The sequence below is a fragment of the Atractosteus spatula genome, chromosome 1 (genome assembly GCF_055471065.1).
Source record: "Atractosteus spatula isolate fAtrSpa1 chromosome 1, fAtrSpa1.hap1, whole genome shotgun sequence".
Lineage (NCBI taxonomy): Eukaryota > Metazoa > Chordata > Actinopteri > Semionotiformes > Lepisosteidae > Atractosteus > Atractosteus spatula.
Genome location: NC_142706.1, coordinates 3,109,796 through 3,127,401, shown reverse-complemented (window position 1 = coordinate 3,127,401; position 17,606 = coordinate 3,109,796). Strand labels below are relative to the sequence as shown.

The 17,606-nt window shown below is 40.9% G+C and overlaps 1 protein-coding gene across 2 annotated transcripts; it reads left to right on the top strand.

Annotated features, from left to right (window-relative positions):
- Positions 1-1,092: 1,092 nt before the first annotated feature.
- Positions 1,093-14,944, top strand: cyp4v2a (cytochrome P450, family 4, subfamily V, member 2a). Of its 2 annotated transcripts, XM_088909001.1 has the most exons (11): positions 1,093-1,746; positions 2,616-2,728; positions 5,156-5,241; positions 6,576-6,766; positions 7,052-7,121; positions 7,973-8,099; positions 8,490-8,681; positions 10,414-10,516; positions 10,645-10,779; positions 11,736-11,915; positions 13,743-14,944. In XM_088909001.1, exons 1-11 carry the CDS (start codon positions 1,563-1,565, stop codon positions 13,901-13,903), a joined length of 1,542 nt encoding a protein of 513 aa, XP_088765127.1. In that variant the 5' UTR covers positions 1,093-1,562; the 3' UTR covers positions 13,904-14,944. The 2 variants fall into 2 exon arrangements, with proteins under 2 accessions (XP_088765127.1, XP_088765193.1); XM_088909067.1 differs by lacking the exon at positions 2,616-2,728 and having other exon boundaries at positions 1,656-1,746.
- Positions 14,945-17,606: the final 2,662 nt, after the last annotated feature.

The window sequence follows — 17,606 nt, the reverse complement described above, 5'->3', positions numbered from 1 at the left end:
ACCAGCAGTTGTCCAAAATTCCCAACCAAACTTGAGCCTGAAGCAATTTTATCAAACTGGAGTACTGAGGTAAATAAGTTGATTCACTCTCCTGAAATGGTTAGATTTACAATGACCTGGTGAAATCTCTGAGATTCGTTGTTCTTTTCCTCAGTGAAGAAACAGAACTGCCCAAAAGAGAATACTGCTTTGAAGCCTTTGTAGTGTCTATGCATTTATAAACTGATGTGTGCTGTAATGCCTTTCTTGTAATTATTACTGGGGGACTGTTTTAGCTGTGACTTTAGTGGATGAAGTGAGGTGTAATTGTTAAGTATGATGACCTACTATTGGGAAAACGACAGTTATACAGTAGCACTCCTTTGTTTTTACAAAATGAGAGTAATTTAGTTCCATGTGAATTGCCAAATGTCTTTTGTATTACATGTATGATCGGCATTTCTTATGTTCAAATATTTTGTATGTTTTGTATTTATCATAAGCCATAAAAGCAGTTTTGTATTATAATAATAAATAAAAGTCTGTTGAATATACAGTATTTAATCCACATAACACTATTTACCTGGATGATGTACTACTTTCGTTGCTGTTTATTAACACCACTACAGACAATATCAGCCTAATATCATTCACAGCACACGTCTCTTGAGGGATCTGACGGTGCTGTAAACGTGTAAATCAGAAATTACACTGAAGTATACAAATATTAATATATGTGCTAATGACAGTAATTATATTCTGAACTGTTTGTGATAGCTGATTGATACGTGGATCGAATAACTATCAAAATATCCTGTAAAACATTAGAAATTCAAACCACTGTAGCTCCAGTAGGGAAGGCTGATTGTAGATTCGCTATTGAGCAGCCCACCAAATCCCAACTAACGTGGAATTGGTTTTAAACGACAGGTGTTTTCGTATTACTAAAGACACGCATGTATTAAGAACACGGTACACGTGGGTTGCTACAGTATAATAAACCCAGAGGGTATGAAAGTGCGCCGCAACAGAAAAGATATATATCCCTGAATCATTGCTCCGACCAGCGCGTCTGGTTCACAAGTCCAAAACCCACCCTCTTCGCTTGGGAGCACAGACGCCCCGGCGCTTCGGGTGCGCTTTCGCACATGGCACAGGCGAGAGCTCGGAAACTTGGCCAGCCCACACAGGGCAGAGCTGCGAGCAGCCAATCGGATACAGCTCTGGCTCTTGTGGCTGGGGGCACCGGTGCCCCCTGCACAACAACTCGGGTTTCGAAAAGAAACCCAAAACGGGGCTTCTAAGCTGATACGGTCGGCGGCAAGCTTTGCGCAGGGTAAACCGCTTTAGCCGAGTGCGCTGACGGATTCGATTGCAGCGTAGCTGTACCGTAGCTCTGCCCCCGGCGTCGTACACAAAAAAGGGGCTAAGAACACGCAGATAAATGTCCGCATAGCTTCCTTACCCACGAAACAGTTACTGTATAAAGCCCAGAGATTTCGGTCGTGGCCTCTCCCACATTTGCGTCGTGTGCAGAAACAGTTCCTGTAACTGTTCGTGGGGCGTCCAGCACCAGAACGGAGATGGCCGTCGAGATCAGCGGGCTGCTGCTCGGCTCCGCAGTGGTTACCCTCTTCCTAACCCTTTTAACTTATAAGTTACTCGGCAGCTACGTGAGAAAATGGAGGCAGATGAAACCCATTCCTGGGTTTAGCCCTACTTACCCCATCGTAGGCAACGCACTTCATTTAAAAAGAAACGGAGGAGGTAAGGGTACTGTAATTATACTAATTTTATTACTGGACAATACGAGCATCGCGTGATACGAAACAAATGTTCAGGAAAAACGTGCTTTTTATTGGTTTGCTACATTAGCTTCTTGAGGTCATGGACGAATGTGCATAGATCGTTAAAAGGCTAGCGTCTCTTTACTCGGTGTACGTTTATTTTCTTAGACTTTATTGGCAAACTATTTTATCATCACACTATTCTCGTACTGCAACCAAACAGTCTCCAAGACAACTCTGATGTAATTTAATTTCAGTCACATTACAATAGGTTCACTTTTTTTTCACAGCTGTTTAGGGAATTGCTTGATTTGGAGTCTTATACTTGAACTTCACAACAGAAGCAGAGTCCCAACAAAGATACTGCATTTTTAAAAGTTTTCTTTTTTATCTGAGGAAAAAAGACCACTGGGCATGCATGCGTCTTGTTAATAATCACATCATGAACACAGTCTTTCAGAGCATCATGCTTCAGTGAAACCTGTCTGATCCTTTGAACCTTTGTTCTTCAACGGAGGAGACGTGCAAATATTCAAAATTCTCAAAAATTGAACATTTTTTGCAGAAACTGTTCGTAGAAAGTGTTGAACTGGAGGCACTTCTTTACACAAAGCGTTGTGGGAGTGTGGAACAAGCTGCCTGGCCATGCTGTAAAAACAGCTGGATAAGATTCTGGGATCAATTAGTTACTAACAGACAGACAGACTAGATGGGGTGAAAGGTTTCCTCTCATATATACTGTACAGTAACATTTCTTACAGTGTGTTATTTAACAAAGTTGTTTATGAAATGCTTAAATGTTCACCACTAAGTTGCCATTAAATTTGAGCAATTCTTATTGTTCTTTAGATTTCTTTAGCCAGCTGATTGAATTTACAGCTGAACGCAGAAATGAACCCTTGCTGAAACTATGGATTGGGCCAGTACCTTTTGTCATTCTGTACCACGCAGAAAATATAGAGGTACTGTAACAACTGTTTCCTTACAAATTGTTATGCAGAAGAACTGATTGCTATTTGACTTACAGTAAATTTTTATTTTCTGGATTTATTCTTCGCTAATAGAAAATAATCTGTACTGAAGTGCAATAAAAGCACAGTTGCCTGAGTTTGTACTCCAGATTGCCGTGACTTGTTATGACCCAGTGAAGGTTCGCATGGCTAGTTCATTGCTTGGTTCAGTTTATGAATGTAATAATCAGAGAAACCACAGCTCCTACTGTATGGACGGGCTGTTGCTGCCTAGTATCGGGTGTGACCTGACGCATACTGTACTGTACATAAAATCAATGAGGCATTGAGTGACAGACCTCTCATATGTGTTTTTTGAAAAACCTTTTAATAGTTCTGCAACAGTTCGGGGTGCGTCTGTAGTGGATGATATTGCTGTCAAACAAAATACATTAAAAAATCAACAAAACTGATCAATAATTGCATGATGTCCCTTAAGATGTTATCATTGCATTTTTATTGCCTCTCAGTATGCTGTACAATGATTTATAGACTGTGTTAAACTTCAGTGTAATTATTAATAGACTGTAAAAAGCTTTAATGTGCTAAATAGTTTCCAGATTATGGAAGACTGAATTGTCACTAAGTGTGGTAAAAACAGATCAAAGATGACCCACTTTCAGGGTGAACCTTTACGCTTAGGAGGAGATGAAAATATGATATCCAATGAAGATAAGAGTATAATGATAATTATGTTTACAAGGGGCAAATTATGAACAGCTAATTACATACAAAGGGCGATACATGTGGTTTTTATCCAGTAATAAGAACAAAAAAGCATCTATTCGTTAAGTCTTTTCAATGTGAACCTGTGTTTCTGCTGCTGGTGCATGAAAAAAACATATCAGTGGTTAGCACCGGTGCCTTGCAGCACTGGCACACTGAGTTCAATTACTGGGGTGCTGTTGGTGTGGAGTTTATATGATCACACCATGTTTGTGTGGGTTTCCTCCCGCAGTCCAAAGATTAACTGGATTCAGGGAAAATAAGCTCTGGTGTGTGTGTCTGTGTGTGTGCGTGCCCTGCAATGGACTGGCATTCCCTCCAGGGTGCCTGTTGGGTTAGGCTCTGGTGTGCCCTGCACCGTGGATGAAGTGGTTGAGAAAATTGATGGGTGGATAGTACAGTATGTTTTGGATAATGATATAAACCCTCATTGCAACTCAGCAAGCAATCAAGTGCATCACTTCCGCTGGAGAGCCCGAGTCAAGAAGGTTCTGAAGTTCAGCATTAAATCATCGGTTTCTCTGCATTATAGTTGGAAGCAATTGCAGATGTGTGCTTTAAATCATTGAGATATCATATGGAAAACAAAATCATCAGGCCTTAAGAACCACAGCTGCCTCAATTAGAAAAAAAAAATGTTTGGGCAATTGATTGTCAAGTTACAAACATTACTAATCTTCTGAAACAGCTCACTTATGGTGACCATTCAGAGGGAAATAAAGTACAGGTGTGCAGTGAAGTGACATTAAAAAAGAAATCCATTACTGATACAATTTACTTGCACGAGGGATTGCTTTCTGAAACTAAGAAAAGGTTGAGGGAGAATTATTTTAAAAAGTCAAAAGCCCTCCCCACACTGAGAGTTTTGATTTCAAAACTGGCCAGAAACTGCTGGGATTTGGAAGCAATTGGCTAGCGAACCTTCAGGTTTCTAGGGAAACCCTTCGCAGGTGAGAGTGTTTTTAGAGGGGAGCGTTGTCTCTCCGCCGGAGCTCTGCCAGAATTGCTCCAGGATGCTGAACCTCCGCCAAGAGCAGGCAAAATTAAAATATACGCAGCAGCAGCAAAAACAATAATACTACATACTGTTTCAACTGACTTTTAAGTTACTCCATTGTTCAAAATATCATGTTTTCCTAGGCCACAATGGGTTGCTTACTAAAGAACAGTTTACAGGTTTCACACTTAATTGGCATTCCAATTCATTTAACCATCCAATCTGAGTCTGTCTGCCTGCTGAGGAGTGTGGAGTTGTGGTCAGGGATCAACAGCTTTTCCTGACCATACTGACACGTCATTACCAGACATGACACGGCACCGGCAAGCAAAAGGTTATGTTGTTTGATAAAGAGTGACGTTTAATTTTCATTCAAGTAGACAAGTACACCTCGCTTTGAAGAGTCCAATTCCATTTAAATAAAACAAGTAGGTTTCTTTTTTACTGAAATCGAGAATAACAAATTATTGTAACGTTGTACACCTGATTATTAAAAGATATTCTTATTGAAATAAAATTACCCAGTTGATTTAATAAAGAGCTAGTTGCCCTGCCCCGGTGTATAGTGTACCTCTGTCCTGATGAGCCTTATTTCTAAGTCAGGAACAGTTTGTGTCTGTACTTACTTTTAGTCCCTTCTCTGCTTCTCTTTTCAGATGATACTGAGCAGTTCAAGGCACATAGATAAAGCCTATGCTTACAAATTTTTACACCCCTGGCTTGGTACAGGCTTGTTAACGAGGTAAGTTGACAAAAACGTGATTGCACGTAACAATGAGAGCAGTTGTGTAAAATGTTTGTTTTTATCATAAGTAGAAACTATTTTATCACCTTGGCACCGACAGTACACACATTGTAAGCCACAAAAGAAATACAGTATACAATATATACTATATAATGACTTAGGTCTGGTGCTTCTTCCAGGGATGTGTGCCAGACATATTTTAAGAGTGAGAAATAAAAAATTGAAAGTCGTTCGTGTGCCAGCACCTTCAGTTTATAATGCACGATATGTTTACGAGGGCAGTCAATTCTCTGGAGTCACCTGGACAATCTTGCTGAAGTAATACTGTGTCTGGATAGATCCCAACTAGCGACTGATTTGTGAGTGTGGGAGCTGCCTGAAAAGAAAATGCAACACCGTTCCTGTTTTCCCTCCATCAGCCAGTCTGTTTCCCATCCACTGGTCCTGGTGAGAGTCACAGCTAGTTTTGCTCTCCCTGCTGGGCTCCATTCTTCCTTTTCAGTGTCTCTTAAAGCTCTTGACATAATGGACAGTGAACTACAGTATAAAAGCTGATATCAAGATATCAAGTTCTGTAGACTCAAGGAACAACGAAGCTTTCAGTATTAAAGTAAACAGTAAGGTAAAGGAAAAACCTTTAATGAAATTAATATAACACATACTGCAGGTTGCATAATGAAGCCTTCATACACAATAAGATACAGTAAGAGAACAATGTTAGTCCACTCTCCTGTGCAATAAAGGATGAAGTGTTTGCTTTTGGCTCAGAACAGTTTGAATCTTACTGCTGAAAGGAAGGATAAAGACAACAGGGCTACCAAAGTAGCTGTTCATCTTTGAGGTCATCATTGATGAGGTCATCATTGACCTCGACAGCATTGAACACCTGCAGGATGAGATTTATCTGGCCTCAACACCGCTGAACATCCACGGATGAGATTCATCTGACCTCATTGGTATTGCACACCTGCAGGATGAGATTCATCTGACTTCAACAGCACTGAAGAGGCAGGAAGAGCCAGACTGATCAGTGTTTTAAAAGAGCACATCCAGATACTGTCTAGCAAATTGTTACCACTTAATATAAAACAATGCTTAGAGCTTAACATGTGTGACTAGAATACCTAGAGTGTGCAGGAGAACAACCACAAAACATGTCCTCTGTTGCACTTTCATGGAGAAAGTAAAGTATTTTTCATATAAATTGTTTTAAGTGTTTCCCTTCTTAGTTGTATTCCAGATTGTGCGAGTACTCTCAAAGCTGTAATGCTTATGTCGAAGTATCAATCCACATATCTGTCAGTAGATGTTTATCTGCACTCTGTTTATAGCACTGGAGATAAATGGCGTTCAAGGAGAAAGTTGTTAACTCCAACATTTCACTTCTCAATCTTGACGGAGTTTCTAGAAGTGATGAATGAGCAGTCAGTTGTGTTGGTTAAGAAACTGGAGAAGCATGCTGGCCAGGGATATTTTAACTGCTTTAATCACATCACTCTCTGTGCATTGGATATTATATGTGGTAAGTTATAAATTATTTATGCTTTTTTCTTTAATCCAGCCTGACCTGCACAGGTCAGAGATACCTTTATTTTTTTTACCTTTTGAAATATTTTAACATAAACATTATTACCCATTTATTTAGCGGGGTTTGCTTGAGCAATCTGGGTATTCAGTTGTGTCCATTCACCACATTGCTTCTTTTCAAACCTCACTGATATAAAATGCCAAAAGCTATTGTGCAAGCTACTGTAAAACTAGCTCCCTATTCATTGTGTTTCTTTGAATTCATATTGGTTTCTTTCAGAAACTGCAATGGGCAAGACAGTCTGTGCACAGAGTAACTCTGACTCTGAGTACGTCCGAAGTGTTTACAAGTAAGTGCGATTAATGCTTAACGGAATAAAAGTTGATCAGATTTTTCAGGTTTATCGGACAGGAATGGTGTGCTGAGGACATTGATCGTGTTTACAGGTTCATGCTTTGGCTTTTTCATGCAGGCACGTTGAGTAAATAAGAGTACTGTAGCTATCAATGTATGTTTAGTGAGCTGGAATCGTGTTTACTTTCAAAGTCCCCGCATTTATTTATTAAGACTGAAGATTTTTAGTTTTTCAATTTTAGTCTTTCAGTTTTAGTTTTTCAAAAATTTAGTCTATCAAACTGGATTTATTTTGATGATTTATATTATACAGTGTACAGTAAGTCATGCTGCAGCAGTATGATGCATTTTCTTTTTTAAATGTTTTTTTTTAATTCCGAGTTGTGGTAGTTCTTGTTGTGCGCTCATGCTTTCTGATGAGCTCCAAGATTAATGTGGGAGCAGTATCTTGATTTGTTGGGTAAGCTCAGATGTATTAGGCAGTGTTCAGAGTCCAGATTCCATCTAAAAGCAAGAGAAAGCCTTAAAAATCGAGATAAATAAAAGCAGACGTCGCACATAACCATTTAAATCACCGTCACACGGTTAACTCATGTCAAAACAAAGCTTTGTTTTCTTCCACAACACTTTTTCAAGTTATTTAGTTGTTGGTCACTTTTTTTTATTTGCTAAACAGCGCAGGATGAGCAGCTGCTCCCTTAATGTACTGTAACATTGACATTCAATTTTTACAGTATTAACAGTGTGTTTCACGTACAAATGATTCGAATGCGTGCATGTTTTTGTAAAGCCTCAGCTTCTGTTTGGCACGTCAGGAACTAACCCAAGGACACTCTGTTCGCGCAGGATGAGCGACATCATCCACCGCAGACAGAAGATGCCATGGTTATGGTTAGATTTCGTCTATTACATGTTTGGTGAAGGAAAGGAGCATGACAGGAATCTGGAAATTTTACATTCCTTCACAAATAGTGTAAGTGAAAGCCTTCTAATGCCTTAATTCGGGGAGTTTATCATGCATCACACTGCTTTGCATGCACTCTCTATTATTACCCTTAACCATAAGATAGAACAGTTTCATTTTACATGTATTCAAGACCTGCCCCTATGTACAGTGTGATGCACACCTCCTAGGTACTGTGCATGCTTTTTTGTGGACAGTTATTTAATGTTTAATTTTTTGTACAGGTGTACTTAGATTATTTTCCAACATATTTTAAAATGCATAGTTGCCCTAGCCCATTGTATGCAGGGTAACATTGTTAAACCAAGGGGAATTGCCAAGCAGCAGGCAAACGTGCACCAACCTATTAGAGTGCTGCAATGAATGCATGTCAGCACTTTTGGATTGTTCACTCTACAGGTGATTGCAGAGAGGGTACGCAGCTTAGAAAACCCTGAGGAGGAACCAAAAAACTGTGACAGCAAGCGTGGTCAGAAATCAGGAAGGAAAAGGAGAGCTTTCCTAGACCTGCTCCTGAGCACCACTGATGAGCATGGAAAGAAGCTGAGCCATGAGGATATCCAAGAGGAAGTCGACACTTTCATGTTTGAGGTTAGAAGTCATATAGCAATATAGCTTCGCTACAGCAGGTGTCCCTCTGATTCAAAGACCATGAAGTGCTGCAAAATCCCATCCTGGTGCAGTGTGCACACACGAGTCTGTATAGTGATGTCGACTGTACATCTTGAGGAGCACTGAGAGAGAAGCCAATCCCTAAAAACAAGTCATAGTTGCAGACGAAAACATTTGTGCAGTTAGCAATACTGAATGTGTGACTGCTGCACATGTCCAAGCACAAAATGTGCAGACCTAAACACAATGACTTGTAACCTGGGCTTGTACAGTACATAATGCATTAACCTCAATAATGTGGTTCGAGGGACACTCCACTTAAAGCGCTTTACAGGTAATGGGGACTCTCCTCCACCACCACCAGTGTGCAGCATCCACCTGGATGATGCGACGGCAGCCATAGTGCACCAGTGCACTCACCACACCACACAGCTTTTTCAGTGGGGAGGAGAACAGAGTGATGAAGCCAATTCATAGATGGGGATTATTAGGAGGCCATGATTTGTAAAGGCCAATGGGAAATTTGGCCAGGACACTGGGGTTACACCCCTACTCTTTACAAGAAACATCCTGGGATTTTTAATGACCACAGAGTCAGGACCTCGGTTTTACGTCTCAGCCGAAGGATGGTGCCTTTTTATAGTAGAGCGTCCCTGTCGCTATACTGGGGCATTAGGACCCACACAGACTGCAGGGTGAGCGCCACTATCACCTCTTCCAGCAGCAACCTTAATTTTTCCCAGAAGTCTCCCCTTCAGGTACTGACCAGGCTCACACCTGCTGAGCTTCAGTTGGCTGCCAGATGTGAATTGCAGGGTGACATGGCTGCTGGCTTGAAAGAGTACAGTGAAAGGAGACTTTATTTTGGAAAAATTGTCTCTGAAACACAAAGACTTGCTGTTCAAAAACAGCCATTATCACCATACAAGTCTTTTTTATAGAAAACCAAATATAAACTGCGCTGTTGTGAGCATTATTACTTAATTAATCTCCAGTGTGACTATTTTCAAGTGATTAAAGGCAATTAACAGCCTTTATTGGTAGGTAGGCTGAGTTTTGAGTCATTTCCTGACCCATCCTGTTATAGCAAAATAACGTAAAAAAAGCAGTAACACATTTAATTAAAAGTCAACGCTATTAAAAACAATTATATTTAAGTTTCAGCTGTATTTTTCCTTTGTTTAATACAAACTAGTCGGTATACAGAGCTCTGTACATTTTTGTTCTGTAAATTCTGCTATATTTTTATGATATGTAAAAAGGGACTAATATTAAAATCTGCCCTTGTCCCTTGTTTCATTCTTATACATCTACGAAGTGTTATACTGTAGAGGCTTTGTTATTTTTCAGATGTGAACATGTTCTTCAGTAAAGGGTCAAGAATATGGCTGAATAAGAATATTGTGAAGGCAATCGTTCATTAGCCCACGGCTGTAAGAGGCAAAAAGCTCACTACATGTGCTGTAATGTTAGTTGCCAGGGTTACAAATGTGCTGGTAATAGCGAGCTCTTGCATGGTTTAATCTACCCTAAGTTTCTTGGAGTTGTGAATATCACTACTCGGTCGGTTGCTGCATATATTGTATTTGTTCTAAAAAAGATATATTCAAAGTCAAATGAAGCAGCCACTTTTGTCTTAACCTCTGTGCCACGAGTCATACTGCATGTGTATGAGCCGTCTTTTAGCACCATCACTCTCCTCTGGCCTCAGGGTCACGACACAACGGCAGCTGCCATGAACTGGGTCCTGTACTTGCTGGGCTGTCATCCAGAGGAGCAGAAGAAGGTCCAGGAGGAGCTGGATGAGGTTTTTGGTGCGTTGCCGGCGTCCGTGCCCGTGATCCGCCCACGGAGAGACCGTTTTAAGAGAGACCGAGTTTCACCTCGTGATGGTGCAGCTCATTATATTTCTCTGTGTTCTCTCACGACCTGCTTGCCTTAGGAGCCTCTGACCGCCCCGTCACAGCGGATGACCTGAAGAAGCTGCGGTACCTTGAGTGTGCCATAAAAGAGTCCCTGCGCTTGTTCCCCTCTGTTCCTTTCTTCGCCCGCAGCATTTGTGAAGACTGTCACATCAGTAGGTACCAGCACTGCGATCTGGTGGCGGTACTGTATTTCCACAGGCTGCCGTACAACCTCCTGCACAGACACTGGGCTGCTGCCGCAGTGAAGGAAGAAGGGGGGGATTTTTTAATGTCGCAAAGGAGCGGTGGTGCTGTGGCTCAGGATCTGCGCCTGTGGCTGGAAGGTTGCCGGTTCAAATCCCACAGCCGGCAGAGGAATCCTACTCCGTTGGGCCCCTGAGCAAGGCCCTTAACCCCAGCTGCTCCAGGGGTGTTGTATAAATGGCCGACCCTGCGCTCTGAGCCCAGGCTTCTCTCCCTGTCTGTGTGTCTCATGGAGAGCAAGCTGGGGTCTGTGAAAAGACAAATTCCTAATACAAGAAATTGTATTGGGCCAATAAAGTGATGTTATGTTATGTCATATGAAGACCGTTTTCTGTGCTTTACAGGGGGGTCTTTCATTTGAACAATGTTCTCGATTTTGCACAGTCCTTGTAGATCAGGGGAGCTAAAAGTGATCAAAACAGTTAAGTAAAAGGGAACAAAGGAAAAAAGCAAGGTGATATGCAATAAAGTCAGACGGAGTCAGTTTATTGTTAAATGCATATTTGAGTTGAAAATGTTTGAAATTACTTTGCAATGTGAAGTTCACAAGGCTTAGTGACTGAACTGGCCTTTGAGATGTTCTTAATTTTGCAAGTCAACAACACATTTACATTACATCCACTAATGTAAGGATACAGATTAAAACTAAAGCTATTTAATTTGGAAACTGCAAAGTCTGTTAATTTCTGCATTAAGGATGTGCAGTGCTATCCTTATGTGAATTCGAAAAACCAGTGTTTCATAAATGAAGTAATTCCAGGTACAGTAGCAGAATTCTTAGCTATTGCTTTCTGTGTGTTGTGAGGTGCTGATTGGATCGTTTTAATTCCCTTTATTTTGTAACTTGAATTTCTGTTCTGGACAGATGGCTTTAAAGTGCCCAAAGGAGCCAATGCTGTGATCATCCCATTTTCTCTCCACCGTGATCCTCGCTACTTCCCAGATCCTGAAGAATTCCACCCAGAGAGGTTTCTCCCGGAGAATTCTTCCAACAGGCATCCCTATGCGTTTATCCCATTCTCTGCAGGACTGAGGAACTGCATCGGTATGTACAAATGTCCCTAAGGAATAATGTGTACCTGTTTTTGAAAGCCATTCTCCTGCTGTTTGGTTATCGTGTTGTCTATTGCCTCTGTTGATGTGTTGCTGCTGACCACAGCTCTTGTCACAATGATTAAGGGCCGTCTCATGATCTGTCGGATACTTTCTGTACGTGCCCTAATTTAAAAATCACATGCCCAGTAAGACATTTGGTTATTTAAGGCTACAAGGAAAGGCAGACTATAGGCTATAGGGATGTACAGTTATGCTAACATGGTTCTGCTCAGCAAGGGGAAAGTCAGGGAGTCGTCTGAACACGTAAGGTAAAAAGTGACCAATCTCAAGAAATCTAGGAGTGGTTACACAAAATACGTCAGGTATCCTAGTTCAACTGTGATGTCCATTACTAAGTGTCCGTTACTAATAGGATGTTTGATATCCTACGAGGAGGAGGACTTAAGAAAGTGATGAGCAGTCCGTCAGGTTTGGGAGGTCGACTCGAAAACAAGGACAACAACTGAGAAACTCGAAAACACTGGCATCTTCATGATGCAGGGCCTCAGTGATTATCATTCGAGATTGATTTCGGGAATCTGGCGACAGTGGCAGAGTTCCCTGGGGAACAGAAAAAGGAATGATGAAATAGCTTAATAATAACTTATTGACTCCCACGTCCAATAGGACCACATGATTGATTAGATGAAGCACAAATTGAGTTTTTCATGGTGTGCGACAGCCTCACCAGGAGTGTGCTTAACACAGACAGCCGCAGCTCATTTTGAGAAAGGATGTGAAGAACAGAAACGGGTTTGTTCTGCTTCAGGGTTGGTTTGTATCCTCTGGTCCTGGTGGCCTAATTATAACAGAGGAAAAGACAGATTCTAGAGTTAACAAGAAATGATTGTCATAAACTGGTGCCTTGGTGTAATACATGATAATACAAAATCTGCATCGATTTCAATGACCACAAAATTAAAAAAATTATAATCTTGATTTCTTGGTCGGTCATCACAGCCTCTAAAAGAGCTGAGGATCACAAGTGTAGATGGCCCAGCTGGGAGGAGCTGGGGAGGGTCTTCATGGAGGAGTGATGGAACGTCCCGTTTCACTAGTTTAAGACACTAAATGGCTACAGGAAGCTTCTCCCTCAGCCAGAGAAACAAAACACAAGCCCCAGGGATTAAAAAAGTTGAACACAATGCATTTAAAACAATAAATTGTAAATTGTTATCGACAGATTGGTCTGTTTAACACCCATGAGCTTAATTCAGAAGTTAGTCAGAAGAAATTAAACATGATCTCTTGACCAGGTGTTTGCTTAGTCTTTGAAGTTCCCTTCCAGAAGAATGGAGGCACTTTTTTTATCCTACAACTTTATTAAGATCACTGCATCTCAGAAAAACATTTGAAATCCTGATTTATTTTTAAACGGTATGTTTGTTTATCTATAGCAACCAATCAGAACATTGTCAGACTATTATATTTCATGTATTACCAAAGTATTAACAAGAAGACCCTGAATACATTTATTACACATAAAAGACTGACTAATTCAACCCTATAATTTATAGTTATCATACATAGATATATTAAAGGCATTAATATCACCAGAAACTCTACTGTTCCCCTCTTTATAATTACACTTTGCCCATGTAAGTACCTGCTTGTAGTTATTATCAAGGTCCTGTGGATATCTTGATGATTTCCTGTGGCGATTTTCACTGCCATTTGGAAATACTGCATCCTACTGGATTTCTCAAATTGTAGAAACACAAGAATCAAAAAGCAGGCAAAAAAAAAAAACCCAACCTGTGTGTGTCTCTGGGCGCAGGTCAGCGCTTTGCCTTGATGGAGGAGAAGGTTGTCCTCTCTGCTGTGCTACGCCGTTTCCAGATCGAGTCCTCCCAGAAACGAGAGGAACTGCAACTTCTGGGAGAGCTCATCCTTCGTCCGGAGAAGGGAATTTGGATTAAGCTTCAAAAGAGAAGATAGGAACTGTACGATGATGGTTGGGGAATGAAACTAAATTCCTCCTAGTATATAAACCTCGTCAGTGCTCTTTATTTCTTTTACTAAAACAATGTTCTATTTCTGCGTGGTGATAAAAAAAAATGAGGATAGTGTTTTTCGAGAGATGTAAAATGGTCTGAAGTAGAGAAATGCCACATTTTTAGAGTGCACTAAGGCTAATTAAAAAAATAATGAACATTAACAGATTGATCGGTTACTATTATTTAATTTTTTAATGTAAAAAACGTTAAAAAGTTAAAGGCAGAAATCTACCGAGAGACAATGTGTGTATGTTAAAAGACAAATACAGTGATGACTTCAGCAGCGATTTGGAGTGTTCGCTGGATGTTATTTTGAAACAAAAAAAAGAGGTGCGCGTTATTTTTTTTCCAAGCCAGTTTGCTCTAAATTGATCCTGCAAATTAGATAAATAACTCTGAGGAAAGTGGCGATGAATCATACATTTTCTTTACATTTCAGCGTGTTCACAGCTGTAGGTGGAGTACGCCTAGTCATGGGCTGCACGTTGTGGTTTGTGCTTCCCAGGGAGTCTGGTTGCTCCACCCCCTCCTGCTGGTGAGGTCTGATTGGCTGTTCTTGATTGACTCACTACACACAGGTGTCTCGTCCGAGAGGAGGGCAGTCCCAGGGTACAGCATCGTTCTGATGACGGGTGAACATCTACAGTAGCTTCAGAAGCTCGGCATTGCTGCTTTTTAATTCTAGTCATTTCACAGATTGTGAACTAGACATATTAAAAGTAAACGGGGAAAAAATCCACCCTCTTTCAATCAAACAGTATCTACTTGTAATTTTGCAAAAACATATTATTTACGCACAGTATACTTTGTTATACCAACAAATATACTATACAAACAGTATATTTTGTAAAAACTGTATTGACTGGTAATTTTGTTCTTTTATCATGGAGTTATTAATGCGTTCAGATTGATCTGTGCTGGTAATAGCTACTAACAGTATATTGACATAATACAGCACTGTATAAATAAAATCCTTTTAACATATTCTCTGTGATCTTCTTGCATATCTTTCCAGTAGTGGAAAAATACATTTGGAGTAGATAAAACAGGAGGTGCAATTAATATTTTAATAACTGAAAAAAAACTGATGCTTTAAATAGGATTCATTTATTTGTTCTTTCCAATTGCCTGTAACCTTAGGTTCAGGATTAAAATAATATGTTCTCCCTGTTCATCTGCAGATATGTGGCCATGACAGATTAACTCAAAGCTATGTTCCGTTGCACAAAAGAGAAAGAAAAGATCCACAGAAGTGAAGCGGAGGTACTGAGGAATTCAGCTTGAGATAATACTGTCCTGTAAACTCTCAGGAAAGCTTGTAGCATCACAGAGCTGCCACTCTCTCTTTCTTACGTTGTACAGTACGTGTCTGAGGGGTGCTGTCTGAATTGCCCGGCACTGCCCCTTCATGTCATTATTAATAGAACTTCATGCCTGCCATGAAGAGATGATGGAATTTCAACAGCGGTTTAAGATCAGCAGCTCCAGGTATTTCTTTCCCTTACTTGTGACACAAGACACCCCTCCACCCTTTTTCGAACCCCTGCGTCCAGCTCAGGGTAGTCGGGGAACGGGAGCCTAATGACTCCCTGGACCGCAGTGGAAAGTAAGAAATTTTGGCAACGGGGGAAAAAAAAAGTCCGGAAGGAATAGGTCTTGAACACGGGCATCCAGACATGTACGCATTCCTGAATCGGGTAAGAACAGAAGAAAAGTCACAACAACATGAGGTCATTCACCCCATCATGCCTGTTTGCTTGCTACTAGCTGATTGAGGATGGTGATGTTATCCATAATGTAGCTGGGCAGTAGTCTCGGTCTCTCAGGAACCTTGGGTAACGAAGAGGCGCCTGTTCTCGGTTCTCAAGGCACTTTGGCACAGTTTCATTGGTGCCCTCTGGTTAGGGTTTCTACAGTAGTTATCTGGGTTGACTTTTATGCTCTTGAGGATATGGGATACTTGTATCAGTACCCCTCCTTAATCTTCTCTGTCCAAAACTAATATGTATAGTTCTTTTATATTAAAAACAAACAGTAGGCCCCTTTTCTGGCAACAGATCTATTTTTTTTAGGTAGCCTGTAACCTCTGCCTATAACTGCAGTTCACTTTGTTCTCCCAGTAGTGCCGAAAGGCAATAACAGGTATCGATATGTGAAAGGAACAGAATGAGTAACTGCACCACGATTCCAGAAGCAGAAGCTGTTGGGTGAACGTCTTCCTACCAATAGCTGCTATTCCACACACAAGAGTGAGGAGTACTGCATAACCTTCAATACGTATTACATTCAGTTACCTGGACAACCGATGAATACAAACAAGGAGGCATCAGGCAGACTGCACCAGGTTTCTTCATCTTTGAGATTACATTTTGGGGTTTAGGTTTCATTTATTTGTAGTACTTGACCGGCTCTTCTGTATGTTTAAGACTAGAGGGCCGGTTTTCGAGCGTGGAAGTGTGTGGAGGGAATTTCGGCAGCCCCCCTAGGGTGTCGTAACAAGTGACAGCCACAAGAGGCCACCCAAGGGTAACCTTGGAAAGCTGGTTTGCAGTGAAACACTACAGCCTCAAGTGAGCTGTGATGCCAGCAGGCACTGAGGGGGTACAGGAAACAGCTGACGGGGGTTGCTGGGCTCGTATAACTAATTATCTAAGCAGGGAGGAATCTCCTCTTCTATAAGCTCAGGGGTTCTAGAAGGACAAAGCTGAGCTGGATTACTGTAGGGGTATTTGGCAAACAGAAGGAGGTATCCATAACCAGGCGTACAGGGGTAAACAGGGTGATGACTGCACATCCAATACTGGGATCTTTCACAGTGTGAAAGGGAGAGCTTGTTGAAGCATCCTTAATAATAATCCAGACCTGTTATGAAGCATTTCAGAATCATTAGCTAATAGTATCAGTTCTTAACCACAATGGGGCACCCTCGTACTGTACTTACATCTCAGTATGAGAATGTCTGAACAAAATAAAATTAGTGACAATCTGTATCAGTTTCATGGTTCGCATATCAGTAGGAACACTTGTAGCGTGCGATCAGGTTCCACTCTTGATAGCTCAGTGTTAACTCCAGCCACCATGCATGAGAACAGCAAATACACCTGGTAGTATATACAAGAACTGTCATGTGTGTCTGAAAAGAAGGCACTGACAAAAAGAGGTTGTTCCATATAATGCAGACAAACACTCAAATGGGCTAGAAAGGACAAGACAAGGTTTATGTACATTATTCCATGCAATAATATTAAAGTCTCCTTCAATTAAATTAAAATTGCAGCATAAAGGGCAAATTATATGACATTGCCTTGTCTTCATTAGAAGTAATGTACAGAACAGAAATGTGCCATTTGTTTTCCTTGAGAATCTGTCTTTCACCAGTCTGAGCAGACCACTAGGTGACCTTTCTGTAAATTGCTGTAATTGCTGAAGGAGCAAAAGTGAAATAATATTCATCATTCATTCAGAAAATAATTACATAAAGAACTCCAATTTTACAAGTGCAAAAAAAAAAATCGAAGCATCAACTGGTCCCTGTTTGAATTCCTCTATTTTATTTCCCTGTGGTCCTTGTTGATATGTTTCCCCCAGAAGCAGGGACCGGGTGAAAAGAAGCTCACAGTGGGCTTGGATACACAGATACTGGA